The sequence below is a fragment of the Lycorma delicatula genome, chromosome 10 (genome assembly GCF_047948215.1).
Source record: "Lycorma delicatula isolate Av1 chromosome 10, ASM4794821v1, whole genome shotgun sequence".
In the NCBI taxonomy this organism is placed as follows: Eukaryota; Metazoa; Arthropoda; class Insecta; order Hemiptera; family Fulgoridae; genus Lycorma; species Lycorma delicatula.
The window spans coordinates 113,530,611-113,553,794 of record NC_134464.1 but is presented as its reverse complement, the minus strand read 5'-3'; the positions used below and the strand labels follow the sequence as shown (position 1 = coordinate 113,553,794).

Sequence of the window (23,184 nt, the reverse complement as noted above, 5' to 3'; positions counted from 1 at the left end):
CCTTATCACATGTTTTTGTCAGGAAACTTACTTTATGGCTCCGCAAGAGAGCCAATTGTAATTGTTATTGAGAAAAAAAATTAGATAAAGTGAAATGCCCTGGTTTACAACAAAAAAATCTGCTTTATTTTTAGTAAATGTACTTACTCAAAGTAACACTAGGTAGCATTGTTTTCGGATAACCTTTTCTACGAATCAGTTTTGTTTGTTATTTTTTAACCTCCGGGACCACCGTTATGTATTGCTTCAGAGGAGAGGATTAGATGAACGATTTGTAACGTGTATGAGAATGCCATGCCCTGACTGCGACTCGAACCCAGTATCTCTGGATGAAAGGCCGAGACAATACCACTCGTATCAAGGAGGCCGGCTACGAAACAGTTTAGGCGCCAAAAGCGTAACGAATAAATCAAAAACATAACCAATAAATCAACTGTTGGGTTTCACTCTTGTTATTCTATTGGAAATTAAAGTTGAAGTTTAGGTGATTAGTTTTGAAGCCAACATTGTATTATCTGAACATAAGTTAAATTTTTATTATGTTTGGTTTAATATTTGACCATGGATGATACTCGCGATTCGTTTGGAATAGTTTCTAGATGTCGTTTTATTTCTAATGGAATTAGATGTTTAAAAATAAAACATCATTTAAGGTTATTTATTGCAGTTTGGCATTCGTGTTATGTTACAATCTTTAATTGTATCGATGAAAAAAATAAAGCGTTGTTTAAAGAACAAACTGTAGAAAAGGTATGTTACAAATAATTAGTGATGTACTTATTTCAGAATGTATATAGAATAACATGTCGTATTTAAGGGTTGAAAATAAGTTTAATGTTTTACCCAGGTACTTATATGATTCAAATTATTTTGAGTTACTTGGTAGCATGAATTGCAATTCTTGTATTCATAACTATTATAATAGACATAACTTGAGTCATTATCCTAAGAAAATTAATAATAATTAAATTACTAATTCATTTTAATTATATTTATTTTCTTTAGTAACTACATCCACATATTACCAAAAAGGAATTTTGGAGCAAGTAAAAAATTCCATGAACCTTCCAGATTAAAGACATTGTTGATATCCTAATATATCAGTTGCTAAATATCTTAATTATTCTTGTATAAAAGTGTTTTTTTCAAATTTGACATGTTTTTGCTTGACTAATGGCAGATGTAATCTAAATACTTATTTTATAACAACTAAAACAGTGCAGTAGTTTCATTTATTCTGTTACCATTGCAAACAGGATTTCAATTAATATCTCTGTAGTGTAGTACAAGTGAAGAAGTTTTGCATTCCTATATTGTACTGGTTTACATCAGTTGAAATTTTTTGTTGGTAATATATAAATAAACATACTTGAAAAGAAAGGCCAAACTCTGTGGCAGACCAATAGATTCTTGGCCTTTAATCTGGAAGCCCCGAGTTTGAATCCCAGTTACGCATGACATTTTATTTTTTAATATGCTATAAAAGTATCGATTTTCATGTTCCCATACACATGTTTCTTTGTAAGCATCTGTGATGAATTAATTCATCAATAAAAAAAGGAAATTTTGCCAATGCTTGACTTAATGCAAAACTTGGGCTAATGCAACCAGTCAAAGTAATTTTTTGAATAAATCTCTAAGAAGTTGAAAATGATTTGTTCAATTTTATAACAAATTTGAAATTTCTAAATAACACTGCAATGATCCAAAAGGTAAACTTTAAAAATACACTGAAAGAATGAACATTATTGTAATCTATAGTTTTATCTGTAGGCTCTGAATAAAACTGCAGATGGGATTGCACAGTTTACACATAAGCATTATTACTAATAGACTAACCGTACCTTTCACTTTATTGCAGTGTATTATAATAACCATTTCTTACAAACATTCCATGCTAAGTTAACAAATGCAAAACTGTCATTTTCTACCTAATCTATTTTTCCCAAATCTGACCAATTATTGTGCATCTAAGTTTTTTTTTTTGAATGTAAAGGTTGACATTTGCTGGCATACCAGTAAAACTAAAATGTGTGTGTAAACGCTTGCTGACATCTAAGTTGCATGCAGACATAGATAAAAGCCTTTCTGTTTACTAAAATGTTATTTTATACTTATGTAGTCATATACCAAAACTTTCTGCTGTTAACATCTTATTATTGTCAGAGTTTTCTTCAAACATTTCTAATAGTCTTGTATTCTTCAGATTTTATTTAGTTATCGATTCTGAATGAGAAAAAAATGGATTAGCACACAAATTATTAACTTTTGTAGAAGAATGTAAGCATACAAGTGTAGTACTGGTCTTTATGGTAAGATTTCTTAAAAGTGCCTCACATGGCCCCAGGATTTGTCTCCAAGAAATTCATTTTCTCACTCATACAAATTCTTCACCATAATTTATTTTTTATGTTATAGATCAAATTCTTGACTTCCACCTTTACAATTCTGCAGCTGTTGCTATCTTCTATTATCATTTTCACACTAGTTGAACATTTAAAAAATGAACTTTCTTTGAAGACCAAGTTGTAATAAAAATATATAAATCTTTAGTGTTTGCAAGTTCCATCTTATATCACTACTGGTCACTACTAGTCTAATTAGGTGAAAGAACATTTTGAGATGTTTAGTAAAGTTAATTGTAGTTACAATATCTGAAAAGTAAAATTGTATTGATTGAAAGTTTGTAGATTATTGAATAAAATTTACATAATCCCAAACACACTTTAAGTAACAAAACTTGTTGATTGGAAAGAAGTAGCTCTTTAAAAAAAACTGCATTCAACCCATATGTTTTAATTTATTTGTGTAGTTTTGACGACATAAATGATGTAAGATTATGACAAATCACCAATAAAGTAATGATATAGGTAAGGCAAGGTTTACACTTCTTAATACTTTATTGGTCAAATTGGCAATTTTTTTTATTCATTTAATTTATGTGGAAGATTTTTTGTTGTCGCCAAATATTGGATTGTTGTAGCATAATAATTTATAAACCCATGTCATTCTGAAAGCTAACTATTTTTGTCTAAAAATTCAAGAAAATTAATTGGAAACCTTAGAATAAAAAGCAATAAAATTCTGTTATCTTACTAGGTTTTCTCGTAGCGTTTCATCATTATGGCATCTATTACTGCAGGGTAATTCATATTTTAAATAATTATTACTAAAAAAATAATCATAAAATTAAAATCAGTATACCAAGTGGGCCAGAAGTCACTATCCATTGTAAACATTAAGATAATCTTGTTTGTGATCTTCCCATCAATTTTAAATTACCATATTTTGTTTTTATCAGGTAGTTATTGACACCAGAGTGTACTACTATTCAATCAGACATCTGTTGTATACTGCTGTTATGTTCATTGAACATTGTTGATTCTAACTTCTGAAGATGTTTACAACATCTTGTTAGATGTTTACTTAAGAAAGAGTTTTTGCTTTAAAAACCTGGTACAAAGATGGTTATAATTGAGTGGAATAAACATTTCAACATTGTTCCTCCAACATGGAAGGCTGTCTATAATTTAGTAAAAGGTTTTGAGAGAAATGTATCTCAGCAGACTGCCCCAGGTCAGGTAGGCCATCATTAAGTGATAAAACGAAGCTTAAAATTTTACAAGCAGTTATCCAGAGTCCTAAAAATTCTACTCATAGGCTACCTCTTGAACAGAATATTTCTAGAACAGAGAATTTTACATAAGAACAAATTCAAACATTACATACCTCGTCTCATGCATAGCCTACTGTAAGACGATGGTGATCGTAGGCTTCAATTTTGCAAGACAATGTTAAATTAATTAAGAGAAGGTGATGATAATGAATTGTTTTCTAAGATAATTTGGAGTAATAAGGAGGTTTCAAATTAACGGGCCATGTCCACAGACAGCTGTACCTATTGGTATCCTATATTGGTGTACCTATTGAGAACCATGCAGCTGTTTTTAGAGGCAACTAAATCAACCTGGTGTTACTGTTTGGGGTGGTATTTCGTGTTGTGGAGTTATTGGGCCTTGATTTTTTTTTGTTGAATGGAATAGTAATTGGGAGAGGTGCACCTGGAAATATTGGCAACCTATGGCATTCTGGAGCTATAAATGAACTACGACTTCAACTTTACTTTCAAGCTGATGGAGCCTTGACCCATTATGCAACATCTGTGTGAAACATTGTGAGTTATTTGTTGGGAAAGTTACTGGATGGCGAGGAGCAATAGAAATGCTACTCAAATCTTCAGACATTACACCCATGGAGTTTTTCTTTTGGGGAATTGTTAGAGATAAAGTCTATGTACAAAATCATAAATAATTGAGGACTTGAAAGATGCTATTCAAAATATTTTTGAAGAAATAGATTCCAATACATGACTCTGCAAATAACTATGAGTGTCCCAAGTCATCTGCAGAAATGTATTGACAAAATGGGAAACAGTGTAATAAGTAATCATGTAGCTTCAATAAAGTGCTAGTTATGAATTCAATATGTTTTTGTTTTGTATTCAATGACCTTTACGAGAGTAATGAGTTGGCCCATCTGGTATAAATCCTTATAAAAAGTAGAAAGACATACTTTTCCAATTTCTTTATTTAATATATTTGTTACTTAGCATCAAGTTATGGGTTTTATGAGTTTGTTAATTAGATGTCAACTTCTGAAAAATCAAAATGTTAAATTAAGAATTGAAAAAATATTATTTTATATTTTTTAGTGTGGGTTTTAAGTAAACTTAACATTCCTCTAGTATCTAAGTCTACTTCAGTATCACAGTATGTGACTTACAAACTTGCATGACCTTTCTTTAACTTTATTGCATAATAGTTTATGCAACTCTTCTCTTACATTTATTATGTTACTTCCTCTTCTCAAAGTCTTATCTAGCCGTCGTTCACCATAAATTTTGAATGCCACAATCCTCTTTCCTTTTGGGTTATTTGTACAGTCTTTATCCGAATTTATCATTTTTCATCTCACATTCTTTGCTATATTTTTTCTTTTAGTTAGCTATTCTTATTTAGTTGTTTATGGATTAACAGTTAAATTTTGATTTATTTTGGTGATTTAGGATGATTTAAAATTTTCACATCCTATTATCAATATATTTATGACAAATCATTGTATATATGCTGCTGATTCAATTGGTACAATTTATGACTTGCATTATAGAGTCCATCATTTGGATGAAGCTAAAAACAGGTTAGTAAAAAATATTTCATTAGTTTTATAGTCTGTTATGCAGTTAATATAACCTGCTTTTACATTGTAAAACTTATTTTTAATTATAAATTAAGTAAGAATGTTTATGTCAAAGGTAATTAGTAAAAAGATTTTTGAGATACCAGAAATCTCTTGTAATATGGAGAGAGATTGATCTCAAGTATGATGAATTGAATTATAAAAATTGTCTTTATACGTTCAGTTATTTTATATAAAATAAAAAAGATCTTTTAAAACAGTTAAATAGTTTAATATAATTTTAACATTATTGTTGATCTAAAGTAAAAGTTATGAGTGGCCTATTTTTTCTGTCAAAAACTGTTTTTTTGTGTAAGCAGTGTGCATTGTTATATGTGCAACACATTTCAGTTTTTCATATCACATCTTTCAACATCTCAAAAAACCATAATTCTAGATAAAAAAACGTTTTTGTAAATAGTCCGTATGAGATCACAGAACTCATAATCAAAATTCACTTAGAATCTGCTCCACCCTATTTGGTCTTGCCAATTTTAGGTTCTTAAACTTCTGTGACTGATGCATTCTCTCAGCTTTTTCCTGTTAACCTAACTTTTATCACACATTATGATAGAGATGAAATTTTGATCATAGTTATCTGTAGATTCTGTCAAACATCAATACATGGTTGTTGTTGAATGGGGGACAAATTTTGCAGCAATACAGTGTACATTCAAGTTCTCAGTTAAAGTTCTTATCAGACCCTAAACTAATTCCAGCTATTTTATAACTTTGACCTACCGGGTTGGTCTAGTGGTAAAATCAGCGCCTTCCGAAATCAGCTGATTTGGAAGTCAAGAGTACCAGCGTTCAAGTCCTAATAAAGCCAGTTATTTTTACACGGATTTGAATACTAGATCGTGGATACCGGTGTTCTTTGGTGATTGGGTTTCAATTAACCACACATCTCAGGAATGGTTGAACTGAGAATGTACAAGACTACACTTCATTTATACTCATACATATCCTCATTCATCCTTTGAAGTATTATCTGAACGGTAGTAACCGGAGGCAAAACAGGAAAAAGAAAGAAGCTTTTTATAACTTATGAATTGTTCAATGTTAGTCCCCATTTATGAGTGAACTTATAAATTTTTTCCATCAATTGCTTGGGTTTTTTTTTTTGGTTGGCTTCTTTGAGCAGTTGTCATTTTCAACTGATATTCTACGATCCTCAAAACTTTCATGTAGCTTAAAAACTTGTGTTGGAGCTGAAAAATGCCTTTTAAAACTTTACAGAATCATACAAGGTTAAGTGTTTCAAAGGTTTCGGTTGTCCTGTTTCAAGAAAAGCTGGATCACCTACAATTAATTTTTATTACATTTACCTGTAATTCTATATCTATAATTATCCGTATTTATGATCATTATCCAATGGAACATTCGAGGTCTTTGGTCCCACATTGAAGATGTTAGAGTACTGACTTGCACACTTGAATCACTAATAATGTACTTCCAAGAAATGCATCTTCTCCAACAAGGTGCAGTAACGTTCAGAAACTACTTCTGCGAGAGACAGCTGTCATTTAGAGAGAATGGAAGAGTTGCTGTTTTCATGCAGAATGAGGTATCTGCTACAAGAATATCACTAGATATCCTCAATCCTGCGGTTGCAGTAAACATCTTTATCCCTTCAAATCGCATATCTGCAATTTTTATTTCTCGCCAAACTCTGAGTTCACTGCTCTTGATATATTAAATCTCCTTACACAAATCCTATCACCATCATTAATAGTAGGCAGGAGACTTCAGTGCCCATCATTTCCTGGGGCTCATCTTTCTGCTCCTCTTGAGGAAATATGATAAACAGAGGGAGACAAGACTTGGACCTTTGTCTACTGATTGATGGGTCATACACATTCACTTCCCTATTAGCTAGTACATTGCCCAACATCAACCTCTCCTTATGCTGACTGAGTTTACTCTAGTTTTATTTGATCTGTTTGTGATGACTTTTGCAGCAGTGACCGCAGGCCAATTATTACTGCTTTTGGTGTCGACCCCAAGGTGAACAGGAAGCCATGGAGATGGATTGTTGAAAAGGCAGATTGGAATGATTACCATAAAGCCTTCCCATCACAGTATGATTGTGCAGACGCTCTTGATCAACTTACCTCTTTTACGTTCCTGATACTTGAGAATGCTAATAGATATATCCCACAATCCTAGATGTTCTGTTCCTTGTTGGAATGATTGCCAAAATGCTATTAGCAAACTACAGCAGGCGCTGCACAAATTTAACTGCAGGCCTACAACTGAACATCTGAGTTTGTACCGAGAGGCTGGAGCAGTATGTCATCTGGTATTCTTAGCCACTAAGAGGAAGTCATGGATGAAATACGTGGACACTATCTCGCACATTACTGCCACGTCTGCTGTGGAAAAAGATTCATGCAATTTGTGGATAACCAAAACAAACTATTCTTGGGCTTATTCATGAAGGAGAACTCCTTTCGTCACTTTCTGCAGTGGCTAATATCTTGGCAGATTGTTACCATTCGGTGTTTCTCACTTCATCAAACATGTATGAATTTCAGAAGTACAAGATACAGATGGAAGTATTATTGTTAAACATTGGTGATTCGTCTGGTGAATTAAATGCTCCATTTGCATTTAATGAATTGTCACACACTAAAAAACTCATGTGACATCTCTCCTGGACCTGACAACATTTGTCTTTGTATGCTGTCACACCTTCCTAATTCAGCGCTACAACACCTATTGAATATTTATGTTTTTATTGTCCACACAAGTCTTCCCACCTGTCTGTCAGAAACCATAATTGTACCAGTACTTAAACCTGGTAAAGACAAAACATGCCCCTCAATCTACTGCCCTATTTCCTTGACAGCATTTTATTCAAAGTAACAGAGGGAATGGTGAACCACAGGCTTACATGGTACTTATAGAGACATGAACTTTTCTCTCCAGAACAGTGTGGTTTCCAACAAGGACGATCTTCCATTGACCATTTAGTGTCATTGGAAGCAGCTACTCAAAATGCTTTCCTACTCCACCAGCGCCTCATTACTATCTTCTTTGATATCAGAAAGAATACAACACAGCCTGGCCATGTGGTATTCTAAACATCCTCAAAAAATGGGGAGTCAAGGACAATATGCTTGGTTTTATTAGGGGTTTCTTAAATAACCAAACTTTCTGTGTTTCTGTTGTAGATAACTTTATAACTAAACGTCATCTTGGAAAATGGAGTGCCTCAAGGAAGTGTATTAAGTCCCACCTTATTTTCTATAACTATCAACTGTATTACTAAATATGTACAGCCACCTGTTTCATGTTCTTTATTTATTGATGATTTTGCTATATATATTACAACCCGTTCCAACAGCCACAGCAGATAGTCTACTGCAAATAACTACATCTCACCTTGAAGCTTGGTCTAGGGTTACTGACTTCACCTTTTCACCTAAGAAAACAAACTGTTTAGTTTTTCTAGCCTGCAGGACCCTTTTGCTCTGCAAGTTTCTCTCAATTGTTATTTCTTCTGAGGTCAAGTTTTTAGGTTTGTTTTTGATAGCTGCCTTATGTGGGTCAAACACATCAAACAATTAAAAACAAAATGTTCCAAACTTTGGATATGCTGCAAGTCCTTTGCATCACTAATTGGGGAGCTAATCGGTCACGTATATTGCATTTGTATTATTCATTAGTTCGTTCCCATTTAGATTATGGTTGTGTTGCCTACTCTTCAGCGCATTATACAGAGCTTAAAATACTGGATGATGTACATCATGCTTTCCTTCGGCTTAATACAGGTGCTTTTAGATTGCACTGCCCAACCCAGGTCCTACGGGTGCCATGGCACCCTTCGTTTCATCTTTGGTGCCTGTGTCCATTTACCAATTTTTAATACTAATTCATATTTTAAAGTAACATTATATGTTACATCTTGAAAAAAGGATATAAAAAATATATTTTAGCTGTTATATTTTACAGTAGTTCAACAGAAGTAATTCTGCCAGTCTTTGTAATATGTGTTAATTTCTTTGTCATTGTTGTTGACAAATCCATTTCCTTACAACCATGTTTGTAATGGTATAAGTATCTCTAAGATCCTCCTAACAAGGGGGTCTAGCTTGACAGAACAAGCTATCTAATTGTTACTCATCTGGTGGTCTGCTCTCCACTCAAGCATTCTTTGTAATAAATTTCAAACTGACATTCTTTTGAAACTTATTTTCTAAAAAAACAGTTTTTTTTTTTCTAGTAATTGTTGCATTATTCACAAAGCCACAGATTTTTCAGACATTAATTAAACTATTGATAGTCATTTCTGGCCAGTTAGTTGTTAATAAATATATACCTAACAGTTTTAAAAGACAGTGAATTTTCTGTTCTTTGGTAAAACTGAGTCCCTTTCATTATTTGTATTTCCTAACATCTATTTTAATAAGTTTTAATGTGATGTTTCTAAAATAGAAACATATGTTTCTTGTGAGAGAGAGTTTTTAAATTAATTTGCTTGTAGGTGTGGCCAGTGAATTTTTGGTTATTTAGGAAAACCAGTGAGTTTCTGTCTTTCAAAGTAATTAAGTCTTCAGCCAATAAGGAGATGAATTTGACCCTGATATGTTATACATTCCACATGTTATCAGTGTTTTTAAAGTGAAGTTCTTTAAATTATGAGATATTATATTAACATAGTATCTAGTGTAGTCTTAACATGGCTAAAAGAACTTACAGCTTTAACAGTGAATGGGAGAATCAATATTGTTTTATTGAATATAGGGGAAAACCTGTGTGTTTATTGTGTAATGCTAGCATGTCTGTTTCTAAAAGAAGTAATATAGAGCAAAATCTTTGACGAACCACAAACTGTTAAATAACAAATTTCCTGTGAATTGTGAACTGATTTAAGTGAAAGACCTTAAATCTAAATTACAATTGCAACAATCTGTGTTCAGGAACCTGTTCAGAACACTAGTTGACAGAAGCTTCTTACAAAATCTGTTACATATTAGCTAAAAGGAAAAAACCGTTTAGTGATTGGGAAGTAATAAAAGAAGTAATGATCACAGCTGCTGAATCTCTGCTCAAAGGTCACAAAGATAAATCTGCACTTATGTCTTCCTTTAAAGGACTACAATTGTCTCATCAAACTGTTGCTAGGTGGGTTAAGTAGATTTCTAATAATTTGTAGTCTCGATGTGAATATTTTTCACTCCAGTTTGATGAAAGTACTGACATGTCTGATATTGTCGAGTTGTATATATTTATTAGAATTATTTTCTATGATTTCAAAATGAAGGAAGCATTTCTCAAACTGTAGCCACTTCATGGTCAACTAGGGGAGTAAGCATATTTAATGCATTCTTTAAATTTGTCAAAGATAGTAACTTTCAAAGCTTGTTGCTATAACAACAGATGTGGTGTCTTCTGTGATTGGTAGGGGTGATGGATTTCTATCTCTTTGTACTAAGGATGAATCATTTCCAAAATTTATTTCTTATCACTGCATTATCCACTAGGAAGCTTTATGTGCAAAGGTTTAAAAGTTTGATCATGTCATGAAAGTTGTAACTCGTGTGAACTATATCAGATCGTCTTCTACACATTATCGATTGTTTCAAATTATTTTGAATATATCAGATACTTGGTATGGTGACATAATTCTTCATGAAGATGTATGGTGGCTTAGTACGGGTAAAACACTGAAACAATTCTGCTGTCTGCTAGATGAAATAAGAGATTTTTTGAAATTATCTCCTGGACCATATTTTCATGAACTTAATGATATATCATGACTACTAGATTTATATATCCTGGCAGATATCACGTCAAAATTAAACAAGTTAAATCTTGAATTTCAAGAGAAATATCATAATATTTCAGATATAAGTTTTATAAATGCGTTTGTAAAGAAAGTGAAGTTATGGTTTACATATTTAAACAGAGATTCCCTTTCACACTTTCTAAATTTCAAATGAATTCTAGAAACAGTAAATGACAATGAGTCTGATCTATTATATATAATCAGATAATTATATAATAGTATAACTAATATATTATATATACACTAAATATTAGTTATTTTTAATATTTTGTCTGTGATAGTAGTTGTAAGTAATTTTTTATAGGTAGTTGTGATAGTAGTTGCATATTTTTTTATTTTTAATATTTTTGTTTAATTTTTTATTTTTGTTATATTTTATATTTTTAATTTTTGTTTACTGGGTGATGATAACATGAAAATATTTTTCACCCCTGAAAAAAAAAACTTATTCAGATTTATCAGCTACAGCAGATTGGTACTGAGATGAAGTTATAAAATCAAACATTGACTGAACACATCTGCCCATACTGACTCTGCAAACCTGGTAGACTGACTGAGTAGGCTTTAGACCTTAAATGCATTGCACAGCTTCATTGTTGAATATAGTCCAGGAACTTTTTGATACCACCTCATTTGCTTGGTAATATGATTCTTCATACCAGAAAGGGATGAATCTGTTGCATTACACTATCTATATCAGGCTATTATTCTGTGATTGTGTATGAGTACCACCAAATAGAATAAAATTAAACTGATGAATCAGTCTCTGAATAATTATGATACACTTCTAAATTGAGTAGGGCCTTTTATTAACACAATTAAACTATGACTGACTTCATAGTCAAAAATAAAAACAAAAAATTCTGTTTAATCTGTCTTTTTGTGGGTCAATGACAATTTTAATTCACTGTCATAGAGGTTATCAGTAGTCAGTTGCTTCTTAAAATCAAGTAGTGTTATACTCCACTGATCTACAAATTTGCTGGTGTCAAAGAAATTCCAACAGAAGATATCTCTGATCTTGATTAAGAGAACATTAATTTCTTCTTTGTTATTTAAGAGAAATTCATGAAAATAAAATCTTAAAAGATTTTTTAGAGTAAATTGCCGTAGTATACTACAGGTACATCACTTAGGTCTAAAGATCACTCTAGATTGTTGAAACCCTCTTTAGTGTGAATCCACAATGCCTTTAGCATCTTAGTAAGGATTTTACAGTTTGAACATGTAGGTAAAATGTTGATAAATTAAATTTACTTTTCTAAAAAAAGGTGTTTACATCTGAAAGACTGAAATCCTAAATATAAACTACTTTATATGACTCTCTATTTTATTTAAGCTTTTGTAATAAGTTCTATGTAAGCTTTCTAGCAAGCTTTTTTGTAATTTATTTTGTTCTCTGCTACTATCGCAGTACCTTAAAAATGAAAGTTTTGTCTTTTAGATTATGTTACTCCACCCAGTTTGTTTAATTTGCATATTTGTTGTTGATGACATTTACAAGAAGTATCTATTAAATAACAAGATTGATACAATAACTCATCCTTATTTATATTTATTAAAATTGTGATGTTTGTTCCCTTCATTATTGCCCCAGTTGCTCTTACATACCAATGAATTCTTGTTTTCCACTGCTTGAAGGCATGGTGCAGACCAGTTTCTGTTTAATGTTTTAACACATCTGCCGTTCTATTGTTTATTTACTGCAACTAACTCAAAATGTGTTCCTTTAAGCATAGATTAGAATAATGCTCTGGGACCATATCCAGTAAACATGGAGGTTGTTTGATTTTAGCAACGTTTGTCGATCAAAAACAGTTTTTCAAAACTGTTTCGATCTCAGAATCTACTGGAAGTTCGAGGTTTCATTAAAAGTTGTTTGGTTTTTTTTGGGTTGGTATCAAGTTGCAGCATGTCAGTGTAGATTTTCTTGTGCATTCTTTTCTCTGGTGTGAGAATCCTTGGGATCATCTTTACACAAAACGTTTTCATGTTGAGATCCTGTCCAAACATTTTCATGCAGTGTCTGTCAATATACAATGTGCGATACTGAATTGAAATATTAAGTTGTGTTACTCAAACACAAGCATGAGATACTTAGTCTTAATAAAATCATTAAACCATCAATAAAGCATTTTCAAATTCTTCAGTTTTATTAAAAATTTCAAATTTTTTAACTTAGCATTTTTCTGTTACGCAACTGTAGTAAACAATGACTCGATCAACTGAATGACCAAAAGGGTTGATGTTTATCATGTAGATTCAGACATGTCCAAGATATCTACCAAAAAGTTCATAGTCAGTTTTCACTACTCTCTTAAGAGATAGAAACATAATCATCTGATTTAACAGATATCTTTGTGTATTACATTACTGAATTTAAGCATTGTGATACTGTATTGATAGATACCACATATCTTACGAAAGGACTGTCTCCAAAAGGAAATAAAAAATGATTGTTTTTGTAATTTTTACTTGTGTCAAGCATTAATAGCCTGGTGTATTTTTTGGCAAAATGGTTATGACAATCAAAGCCAATGCTGTTACACAAAAAAATAAGATAAGAAATTGTTTTCCAATTAAATTTTACTTAATTTGTTGTGTAAATAAATTTTGTACTTGATTATTGTAAAATCTTTTGTTATTTTTAGGTGTTCCAGTGATGTAGACATGTTTGATTTATCTCCAGGTTGTCTGTTTGGTTGGGTACAATCTAAGACAGGGATTTTAAGTCAGTGTGATACATTACTTGCTATTTCAGCTTTTAAAGAGAAGTTTATTGCCATTTCAGTTTTTTCTGAGAATTTACTAGGACATGTTTACATGCTAGATACATTTTGTTGTTTGTATACTGTTACTCTTTTAGAAGCTGCTGTTGATAAGGTAATTATTATTAATAATATTTTCAAATAAAATAATTTTTAATGAGTTCACTAATTAAAAATATGTTGTTTTTTTTTTTAAATTTACATTTCTGTTTACTTTCATATGATGAAGATAGCAGAGAGGGTAGCTTTAGTAAATTTGTAATGTTTTTGTTCGTGATGGTTGGTGGTGAAAATCATTTGAATCTATACATTTTTAATGATAAACCAAATTTATTTTCATATAACATTTTAAAAGCTCACATCATAATACATTCAGTCATTTTTGTGGCCATTTTTAGTAACTGATGCTACTGTTTTCCACTCTGGTATCAGCTGAACTGATTGATGATAGCTTCGAATATAGAATAACTGAATAATAATTGTAATGAAACAAACGGAAAAAATCATAACTAAAAATATATTGGTGCTGGAAGGATGAAACAAAAACCAATTTATTCATATTTTCTCAAGGTAAGAGATTGGTTCAGTGGTTTATTTACCTATCTCTCTTCTTTCCATGAGAAAATTACCAATAAAGTTGAACACGAAAAATGATGAAATTTCACTTTTGGTAATTTTTTTCAAGAGGCAGGAATGGCATACTCAGTTTGAATTATTTTTTTATATGTAGGTATATGTTAGTAGTTTTACGATAAATAATATTAATAGTGATATACTTTCTCCTAAATATTTATGAATTTTTTAAAACTATTTTTTTTTTAATTCAAATTTTGAGATTTCAATGAGTAGCATACATATTTTTTCAAGAATTTGTTTTTATATTGGTTTATTTTTATAAACACTATTAAAGAAAAATAAATTGTTGCAAAATTTTAATTATTCTTCTGTGAAAGAGCCTGTTTTTGTAGCAATGGAAGTTTATTATTTTTCAGATACCTTATTTATTTTAAATTTTAATGCTGATGGTCTTTGATCTGTGCTTAATTTTTTGAATTTTGATGGAGGTGATACACCCAAAATGCTGCAAGCAGCATCCAATTGTTCAACATTATGATGTGGGGCAGTGTATTGTATTGCTCTTGGTTTTTGCATTCATATAGTACTTTGTTCTGCTTAGAAAAAATACTTTTGAAATGGTTAACATGAAGAGACTTTCCAGGAACTAAATTTAAATTTGGAAAAATATGTTATTTAAGAGCTTGCTCTAATGTTATTTGCCTTGGTTAGGTTAGGTTAGGAAGTTTTCTTAATTGTTTTTTTTTTTATGATTTCTCAAAAGGTCACAGCAGAACTGCCCATACAGGTGACTGAATTTTGACAAAAATGTTTTTTCATGATATTTACAAATAGTGACATTTGAATTAACATGTAAAAAAATAAGTTGGTTTTCATCACTAAATTCACAAATTCAGGTCACTGACTAATGTCAGACTGACCAATCTTTAACTGCAAAGCTAAATGTTGCAACAAGCATAAATGAGCATGTTGCAACATGAATGTTCCGGATGACTGGAAATTACTTAAAGCGCTTGTTATAACATTAACACTGCATTTGAACGGTTCAAATAAGTCTTTTTCAACTATAGTAATAAGTATAAAAATATTAAAATGCCAAGAAGACAAGAAACCCCCTTGGAGCACTTAATTATTTGAGTCAAAATGGTATCGCTTGTAACAGGTTTTTCATGATTCTTGAGAAGTTATTACTTTTTTTTAGTACAATACACAAGGAACTTTTTTATTTGTCATAAACATCTACAAAAACACTGCAAGTTGTGCAAATTTGGGATTTTTATCACCAGCCCTATCAGAGTTATTTGAAGCCAAAATTTGAATTTAAAAAAAAAATTAGTTTTCAAAAATTCATAAAACTTAAGGGGTAAGTATATAAAACCAATAATACTATTTATGGTAAAACTGCTAACATACATCTACATATAAACAAATAATTCAAACTGTGTATGCCATCCCTGCCTCTTGAAAAAATTATCTAAAGTGAAATTTCATCGTTTTTCATGTTCAACTTTATTGGTAATTTTCTCATAGAAAGAAAACAGATAGGTAAATAAACCAGTGGACCAATCTTTTACATAGAATAAATTGCTTTTTGTTTCATCCTTCCAGGACCAACAGTTTTCTAGTGATGATTTTTTTCTGTAAACCCTTACAACCACAGAAATAGATGTGCACACCGTAACAAAAATGGTCACCACAGGTAAACTGCATGAATGAAAAATTAAAAAAAATAATTTTAAGGTCCTGAAACATGTAGGAAACAATTGGGTAAGTTAAAATTTTTTATGAATTGATCAAGCAATCAGCTTATGGTTTTTTGGTTCACTTCAAATGGATTGACCCTACATTGAAATGAAGTGACAATAAAAGCTGAGCAACAAACAATAATTTTAGTATATATTCATTATATTTATATATTAATAAAATCTAACAAATGTGTTCATTCTGAGGTAATAAAAAGAAGGAAGATTTGTTGATAAGTATGAAATAAAGCAGTTTTTGTAGTTTATACAAAAGTAATACTGCTATCTGTGGACTGTAGTTTCATTCCGACAGGGCATAGGTTTCATCATAATAAAATTTATCTTCCATTTAAGACTGTAAAGTTGTATTATTTCAGGTTGTGTTTACATGCATTGATGTTCCATTGTCTGAAGAATTAAAACAACAATATTTCCCATTTTTAAATGAGAATGATGTGGAAATTCCTGTTATTGGATTAAATTGTGGACAAGCTTTGGCTTTTTCCATTACACAACAGTCTGATCAGGCTCATACAGTATTTTCTTCATTACAACCTATTGTAGCTATTGATTATAACTTTGGTAATAGGTATATCCTTTTCTTTTTATGTTACTGCATGTTTAGTTTATGGAGCTCTTATTTTTTAGTTGAAAAATAAGAGCAATTGTTTCTGTGAATGTGTACTGGAAAGTCCCCTGTGTTCCAAAATTTAAAAAACAAATTATAAAAAAAAAATAAAATATGTAGATTATAAAAAAATTGGAAAACATGTGCATATGTGTATGTGTGTGTGTGTTTGTGTGTAATGTAACTGACTTATTCATGACATAATTGTGGGAATTTAACTTTATGAACTTGCTTTCATCAGGAGTGGAATTGAACTGACTGTACAAAGAAACAGGAAACTGGAAGACTAGTGAAAATATAAAGTTTAAAACTATCACATTTGAAGTAAAAATTGCTAAGGTTGAATCTGATAGAGAAATAAAATTACTAAATTTAGAAAAATCCCCTTTTTGAATGATGTAGTGTGCTGATGGTGAACCCCAAGATGAAGTGCAATAATAATAATAATAGCAAAGTATAAAATTGAAATCCTGTCAAGTGATCAGAAAGCTAGATCATTTGGTCTTATGATTGACCCTTCTGATAACGGCCTAAAACATTGATATGACAATAAAAATATATGTTAATATTTTTATCGAATGTAAAAATTTTTCTATATCATACTGCAAAATTGGTTCAGTAAATAAAATCTAAATCATATATATAAATGTATGTATGGAATGAAAAGTTAGTATATTTTAACAAAGTACCTTTTAATTTTTTTCTTTCTTTATTCAGTAAAAAAAATTGAAAACCATAAAATATAATAAATTTGGAAATTTAACTGCATAATTGGCAAGTACACTCACTATCTTATAAGAAGAAGCAAACTTGAATTTCAAAAAAATTAAATCCATGGGTTCCAAGGGTTATAACCATTTAACATTTATAATAGAGATTGAAGAAATCTCTACAAACCTAATTCCTATTGAAAAAAGAATAATGACTTCTGAATTTTTTTAATTGATAGTTAACAGTATATTATTGAAATAAAATCAAAATAGAAGTAAATTTAATAAAAAAGTAATAAAGAGGGAATTCCAGCCAAAGGGAGAGTGTTTATTCCTTCACAGATTACAACCGGACATGAAGAACCAACTACCATTATAGAGGTAACCTGCACAAAATAACCTATTCTAAAACTGTACTTATGTTCTGTGTGCAACAATATAGAAGTATGTGAAATGTACCTCTACGATATTGTAGTGCATAAGGTACATTTGTACAGAGCTGGAGAGAGGATGATGTGTGTAGCATCATTTAGGATTATTGGTCTTTCTGTTATTCGTTGATCAAAAACAGATTATGTATCCACTTTTGTCTGTTTTTTTTTAACAGTACCTACTGATGAACTCGAATGCTGATCTCTTGTTTAAAAATTTTTTTACATAAATAACCAACCCAGGCCACCAAAAATTAAGTTATGATTCTTTTTTAGTATTTATTGATGTATGATAAATTCAAAACTGTCTACAAATATGAAGGTTTTTTTGGATTTTTTGCTCTGAAAGACCACTTAAGAATTTTATGCAGTATAAATTAAACACCTACATTATATCTCAGCTAAGCTGATTGTAGACAAACATTACACATGTATGGTAAGGATTTATTCCAAAGTCTATTCATATGATTGCACCACAAACTGAAATAATCTTGATTTACAAACTGTAATATCTATCAACTGTAATAATACCACTAAAATTATATTATTATTATTAATAATAAAGTATTCTTAATATCTTAGACAAAATGTGTTAAAATGTCTATTTATTACATTTTTTTAATGTTTAATGATACACTAATTTAAATATGTAAAGATGAAGTAAATTTTAAAATAAATATTTCCAAACATTTAATTCTTTTGATCAGAAGGAATATGCTTTTATTTTAGGTTCACTAATTTTAAGCATGTAATTAATTGTGTTGATCTATTACCTTTCTGATTCTCATTATTAGGATAGTTATCAGATTTTAACTCTTTTGCTGCTTACCTGCCGATCTTTAAGGTGGTTCCTACTTACTTTACCTGCAATTCTGTTGTTATTTGATCCTCATTTCTTTTACTTGCTAATAATAGTGATAGTTATCTGTATTAAACACTTAAATATGTACCATACAATTTATATCTCAAAATTATTCTTTTACACAGATAATCCCTCTGGATTTTAGATTGTTTGAGAAATTGTAAAACTTCTAATTAACAAAAGAAAAACAGAATAAGTAAATTGATAATTCGAACAATATTATAAATTAAAACAAAACTAAAAGTTGGCCAACAGCCAATGTTAATTATTAAACTGTTTAATAAAATAAAAGTTCATGTCTTTTTACAATTCATGTCATTTTTACAATACATGTCTTATTTTTAGAATAATTCATGTCTTTTTTACAATATTTTATTCCTTTTTAGGTAACCCTGCAGCTCATTTTTTCCATTGTCTCTTTCAATACCACAATCTAAATTTTCATAGCTCTGGGCACATCACCAAAAATTCTATTATATGTTCTTCCCTCACATTACATACTGAACACACTTTAGAATTACTTGTTCATGAATATTTGTTTAAATACAAAATTTCTGTTCTTGCTTTAAAACACAAATTTATTAAACTGTGATTTTAATGGCAATTACTACTATATTTATCACTTGATATAGACTTTTAAAATTAGTTATGTTGAAATTGAAGGAAACTTTGATATATTTGTATCTTCATTATTTTTTTATTTTTTTTATAATGGGGTAGCTCTTTTCCATCAATTTTACATCTTCTTAAATCCTTATGAGGTAGATAACCTCGTGTTTAATTTCATTATAATTTTATACTCTATATTCTGCCTGCAGAATATAAAGTATATTTTTACACTGCAGAGTGTAAAAAGAACTTACAGGATGTGTAACTCCTGTTTCCCAGAATTGTCAAACTTTTCTTATCCTTTTCTTTAACTGTTATCATTTTTCAAACATTTTCCATTGTTGAAAATGAAGTGAGGTGTAATGTAGGTGTTTTCATTGGAAAGAAAAGTAGCTGTTTTTATCACTCATATTTGTTAACCGTTATAATTGCTTACCAATAGTGGGATATTTTCCAGATAAAGAACTGCAAAAATGTTCTTCAATTCTTGTGCTGGTTTCATCTGGACTTTTAATAATGCTAACTGGAAAAAGTTCTCAACTGTTGTACATATCAGCCCCAGTATATATTGCATTATTTAACAGGAATCAATCAATTCTTGTTTCTTCTGATGGAGCAGATTTTATGTTAGCCAAAATAAAATTTGATGATACTGGTGTAATTCAAGAATCTAGTATAAAGTCTAAAGTGAAGGGTGAGATTTTTATATTATGTATCTTTTATTTAGCTCATTATTTTTATTCATTTTGTGAGCACCATTTCAATATTTTTTACTTACAATGGTTTTATATTAACAGAAATATGTAAAATGAACTTAAAAAAATAAAACTAACTTTAAATACACTTTTAATTATTTTAACAGTTACTAATTGCTTTAATTAAAAGTAAATATTTGTTAAAATAAAATAATTTGTTAATTTTAAGCTATATTTTATCATGAATTAATTTAAATAAATATAAATATAAAATATAAATAATACTAATTTATAGTAGTATTTTTTTTCTTATTTAATTAGTGATATTAAATATTAATAATACTAATTTTAATATAATTTGGTGCTCTAATTTGACATGGATCTAAGAAATAATAAGACTAAAAATATAAAAAGTCTTATTTTCACTTTTATTTTTTAAATGTTAATGTTATTCAAAAATGTTATGTTTAACTTTTATTTAAAATATGAGTAGGGTTACTAAACAACCAACCATTCATATGTAAAAAATCATTCACAAGAAATTTAAAAATTGAGAAACCTATTTGGGTTTTAATAAAAATAAATGCAGAAATGATGTTAACATAAAATTATTTATCCCAACTAATTTTCTTGTAATATTACTGGAAATACTTTTAATATTAAAATTATTTCAGGTTATGTATGTATCATTACACTAAACAGTCCAGTACTAATTGATTATTTATAACAAAGTATCTTCATGTTACAAGGTCTGTTCAGAAAGTAACTGAACTTCATATCTTAGAGAAATTTTAGAACTAGTAATTAACAAAAGAAAAGCAGAAAAAATGTAAAAGAAAAATTATAATTCCAACAATATTATAAAGTAACAAAACAAAGATTTTTTAATTTTTATTGTTAATTTTACAAATTGTTAGTCCTTGTCCCCTTCAAAGTACTCCCATTCCCTATTCACACAATTTTTCCAGCAGTGTTTCCACTTTACGAAGCAGTCCTGAAGCCAATTTAATTTTGGAAATAACAAAATATTACAAGGAGGCAGGTCTGGTGAGTAGTGAGGCTGAAGGGGGACAATCATCTCATTTTTGACATAAACTGGTGAATTGACAAAGCTGATTATGTAGGCACATTGTTGCAGTGAAGGAACCATGAGTTGTCTTGCCACAATACTGGTTTCTTTTTGTGAATTTTTTCATGTACTGTTGTAAACGCCTTGATAGTACGCACAATTCCATTGAAATTGAAAAAAACAGAGCATCACTTTGACATTGGATTGAGACGACGTCCTTTCTTGGGGCTTGGAGTTCCTTTGCTAATCCAAATAAGCAAATTAGAGATACAATTTATTTTTATTTAATAAATTTTACAAAAAATCATAAACATATTTACTTTATAACATTCATGTTTTGCTTTTTATTACAGCAAGTAAATTTACTACAACTGGAAGAGGAAGTGCTTGATATTAGTAATGGTGATATTGAAAAAGATCCGTTAGCAATTGAAGAGACTGACTTAGTTAAATCAGAAAATTGAAAAGATGAAAATAAAGTGGTAAGGGTATTAGATTTTACATACAGTGGAACACCAATTATTCAGATGGACCTTTGCAAGGCCAAATTTGGATAATTGTAAAGGACAATTTAAAAAAGTTTCATCATATATACTGCAGATATCATTTTAATGTTTAATAGATAAGACACTAAGTAAAAAAAATAAAAAAGTAAATGTATTTCCGTAAAATTAAGAAGAAATTTGGAACATATGTACAATGTAAGAAAAAAGAGATATAGTAATACGGTACAATGTGTAGAAATTTGCTTTTATAATTAGTTTTACAGAGGCTGGTATCTATTTGTTTTTGCTAAATGAATACAGAAACGTCAATTGAAAAACTCAGTAAAATAAATATCAATAAAAATAATTTACATTGAAGCAAAGATTTATTTTTTCAAATAATGTATTGGTTTTTTTTTTTTAAATTGCCTAGTTTGGATTTAAGTAGTCCAGTTAGTTGAACATCTGGAAAATTGGCATCCTACTGTATTTTTCATTGTTATTACTTTATTTGTAAATTGTAAATTTTGGATTACATGCAGTTCATTTCTTAACTCATATATATATACACATATATAAAAAATGTTTTTGGGTCCATGGCAATCTTTAATGATATTTTTTATTTAATAAATTCTTCTTTGTTTACATTTACACATTAATTTTAAGCTTTTTACAATTCATTTTTTTAAAATTGTTTGTTAATAAAATTAAAATATTTTAAAACTTTCAGAACAAATATTTTGTTCAGTCAAGAGAATGAAAACGTATTCCAATCTTATGATTAAAATTGATGTATGTATATATACACATTAATCAATTATATAATATATAAATATATTTATTTATTTATTAATATCACATTTGGGTGTAACATTTAAGATCAGACTTTCTAAATTTTCTTCAAAGTAACTTTTACTAAAGTCAGATTGAGCCTCCACAGATTGTTCCACATATAGCTGTTGGCTATATGTGGAACAAACATGAGAAAATTGTCTGGTGAACTGAATCTAAACAAACTTCATAGCTTCATTTATCATCAAATCACACCTCACTAGATCACATCTAGAGTTGTAACTCAGGACCTAGTCTCACTACAGGTGACCCCTTGACAGTCAACCATGAATGGTCTTTTAAGAAATACTCCACCGTCTGAACTAAACAACACCAGAGTTCAGAGAAGGCAGCATTTGGATATGGTGGGCTGCCATTTAGAAGATAACATGCAATCGGAGGACTGGAATGCCTCAACACTACATACACAAATAACAAAAATACAAAGTCCAAAGTCAAACCAAAGCAAATGACCTACATTTCCATACACAATCTACGCTCACTGATGCAGACTGGTAAACTAAAAATAATAACTGGCCAAATTGACCACCGCAAAATTCTCATCATGGGTCTGCAAGAAGTAAGAAACACTGACAATGGCATGGAATCTCAGTAATTATAGAGTCTACAAAGTTATACCTGGATAGAAGTGGTGAAAAATGTCCCACAGTTTGGAACAGGCTTTTTAGTCAGCCTCAAAGTAATAAACTCCATACAAGGATTCAAGTCGCAGTCCCCAAGAGCCTTAC

The 23,184-nt window shown here is 30.1% G+C and overlaps 1 protein-coding gene across 1 annotated transcript; it reads left to right on the top strand.

The window, feature by feature from the left end:
* Positions 1–237: 237 nt before the first annotated feature.
* Positions 238–22,186, top strand: LOC142331691 (uncharacterized). Its single transcript, XM_075377723.1, has 6 exons — positions 238–750; positions 5,066–5,196; positions 13,681–13,912; positions 16,493–16,697; positions 19,813–20,049; positions 21,473–22,186. Exons 1-6 carry the CDS (start codon positions 562–564, stop codon positions 21,508–21,510), a joined length of 1,032 nt encoding a protein of 343 aa, XP_075233838.1. The 5' UTR covers positions 238–561; the 3' UTR covers positions 21,511–22,186.
* Positions 22,187–23,184: the final 998 nt, after the last annotated feature.

Bases quoted from the DNA above. Each gene is read 5' to 3' on its own strand.
- LOC142331691 (XM_075377723.1), top strand. From the start codon at position 562: ATGGATGATACTCGCGATTCGTTTGGAATAGTTTCTAGATGTCGTTTT. The intron at 751-5,065 runs GTATGTTACAAA...TTGGTGATTTAG, and splicing joins AAGAACAAACTGTAGAAAAG to GATGATTTAAAATTTTCACA. The intron at 13,913-16,492 runs GTAATTATTATT...GTATTATTTCAG, and splicing joins TAGAAGCTGCTGTTGATAAG to GTTGTGTTTACATGCATTGA.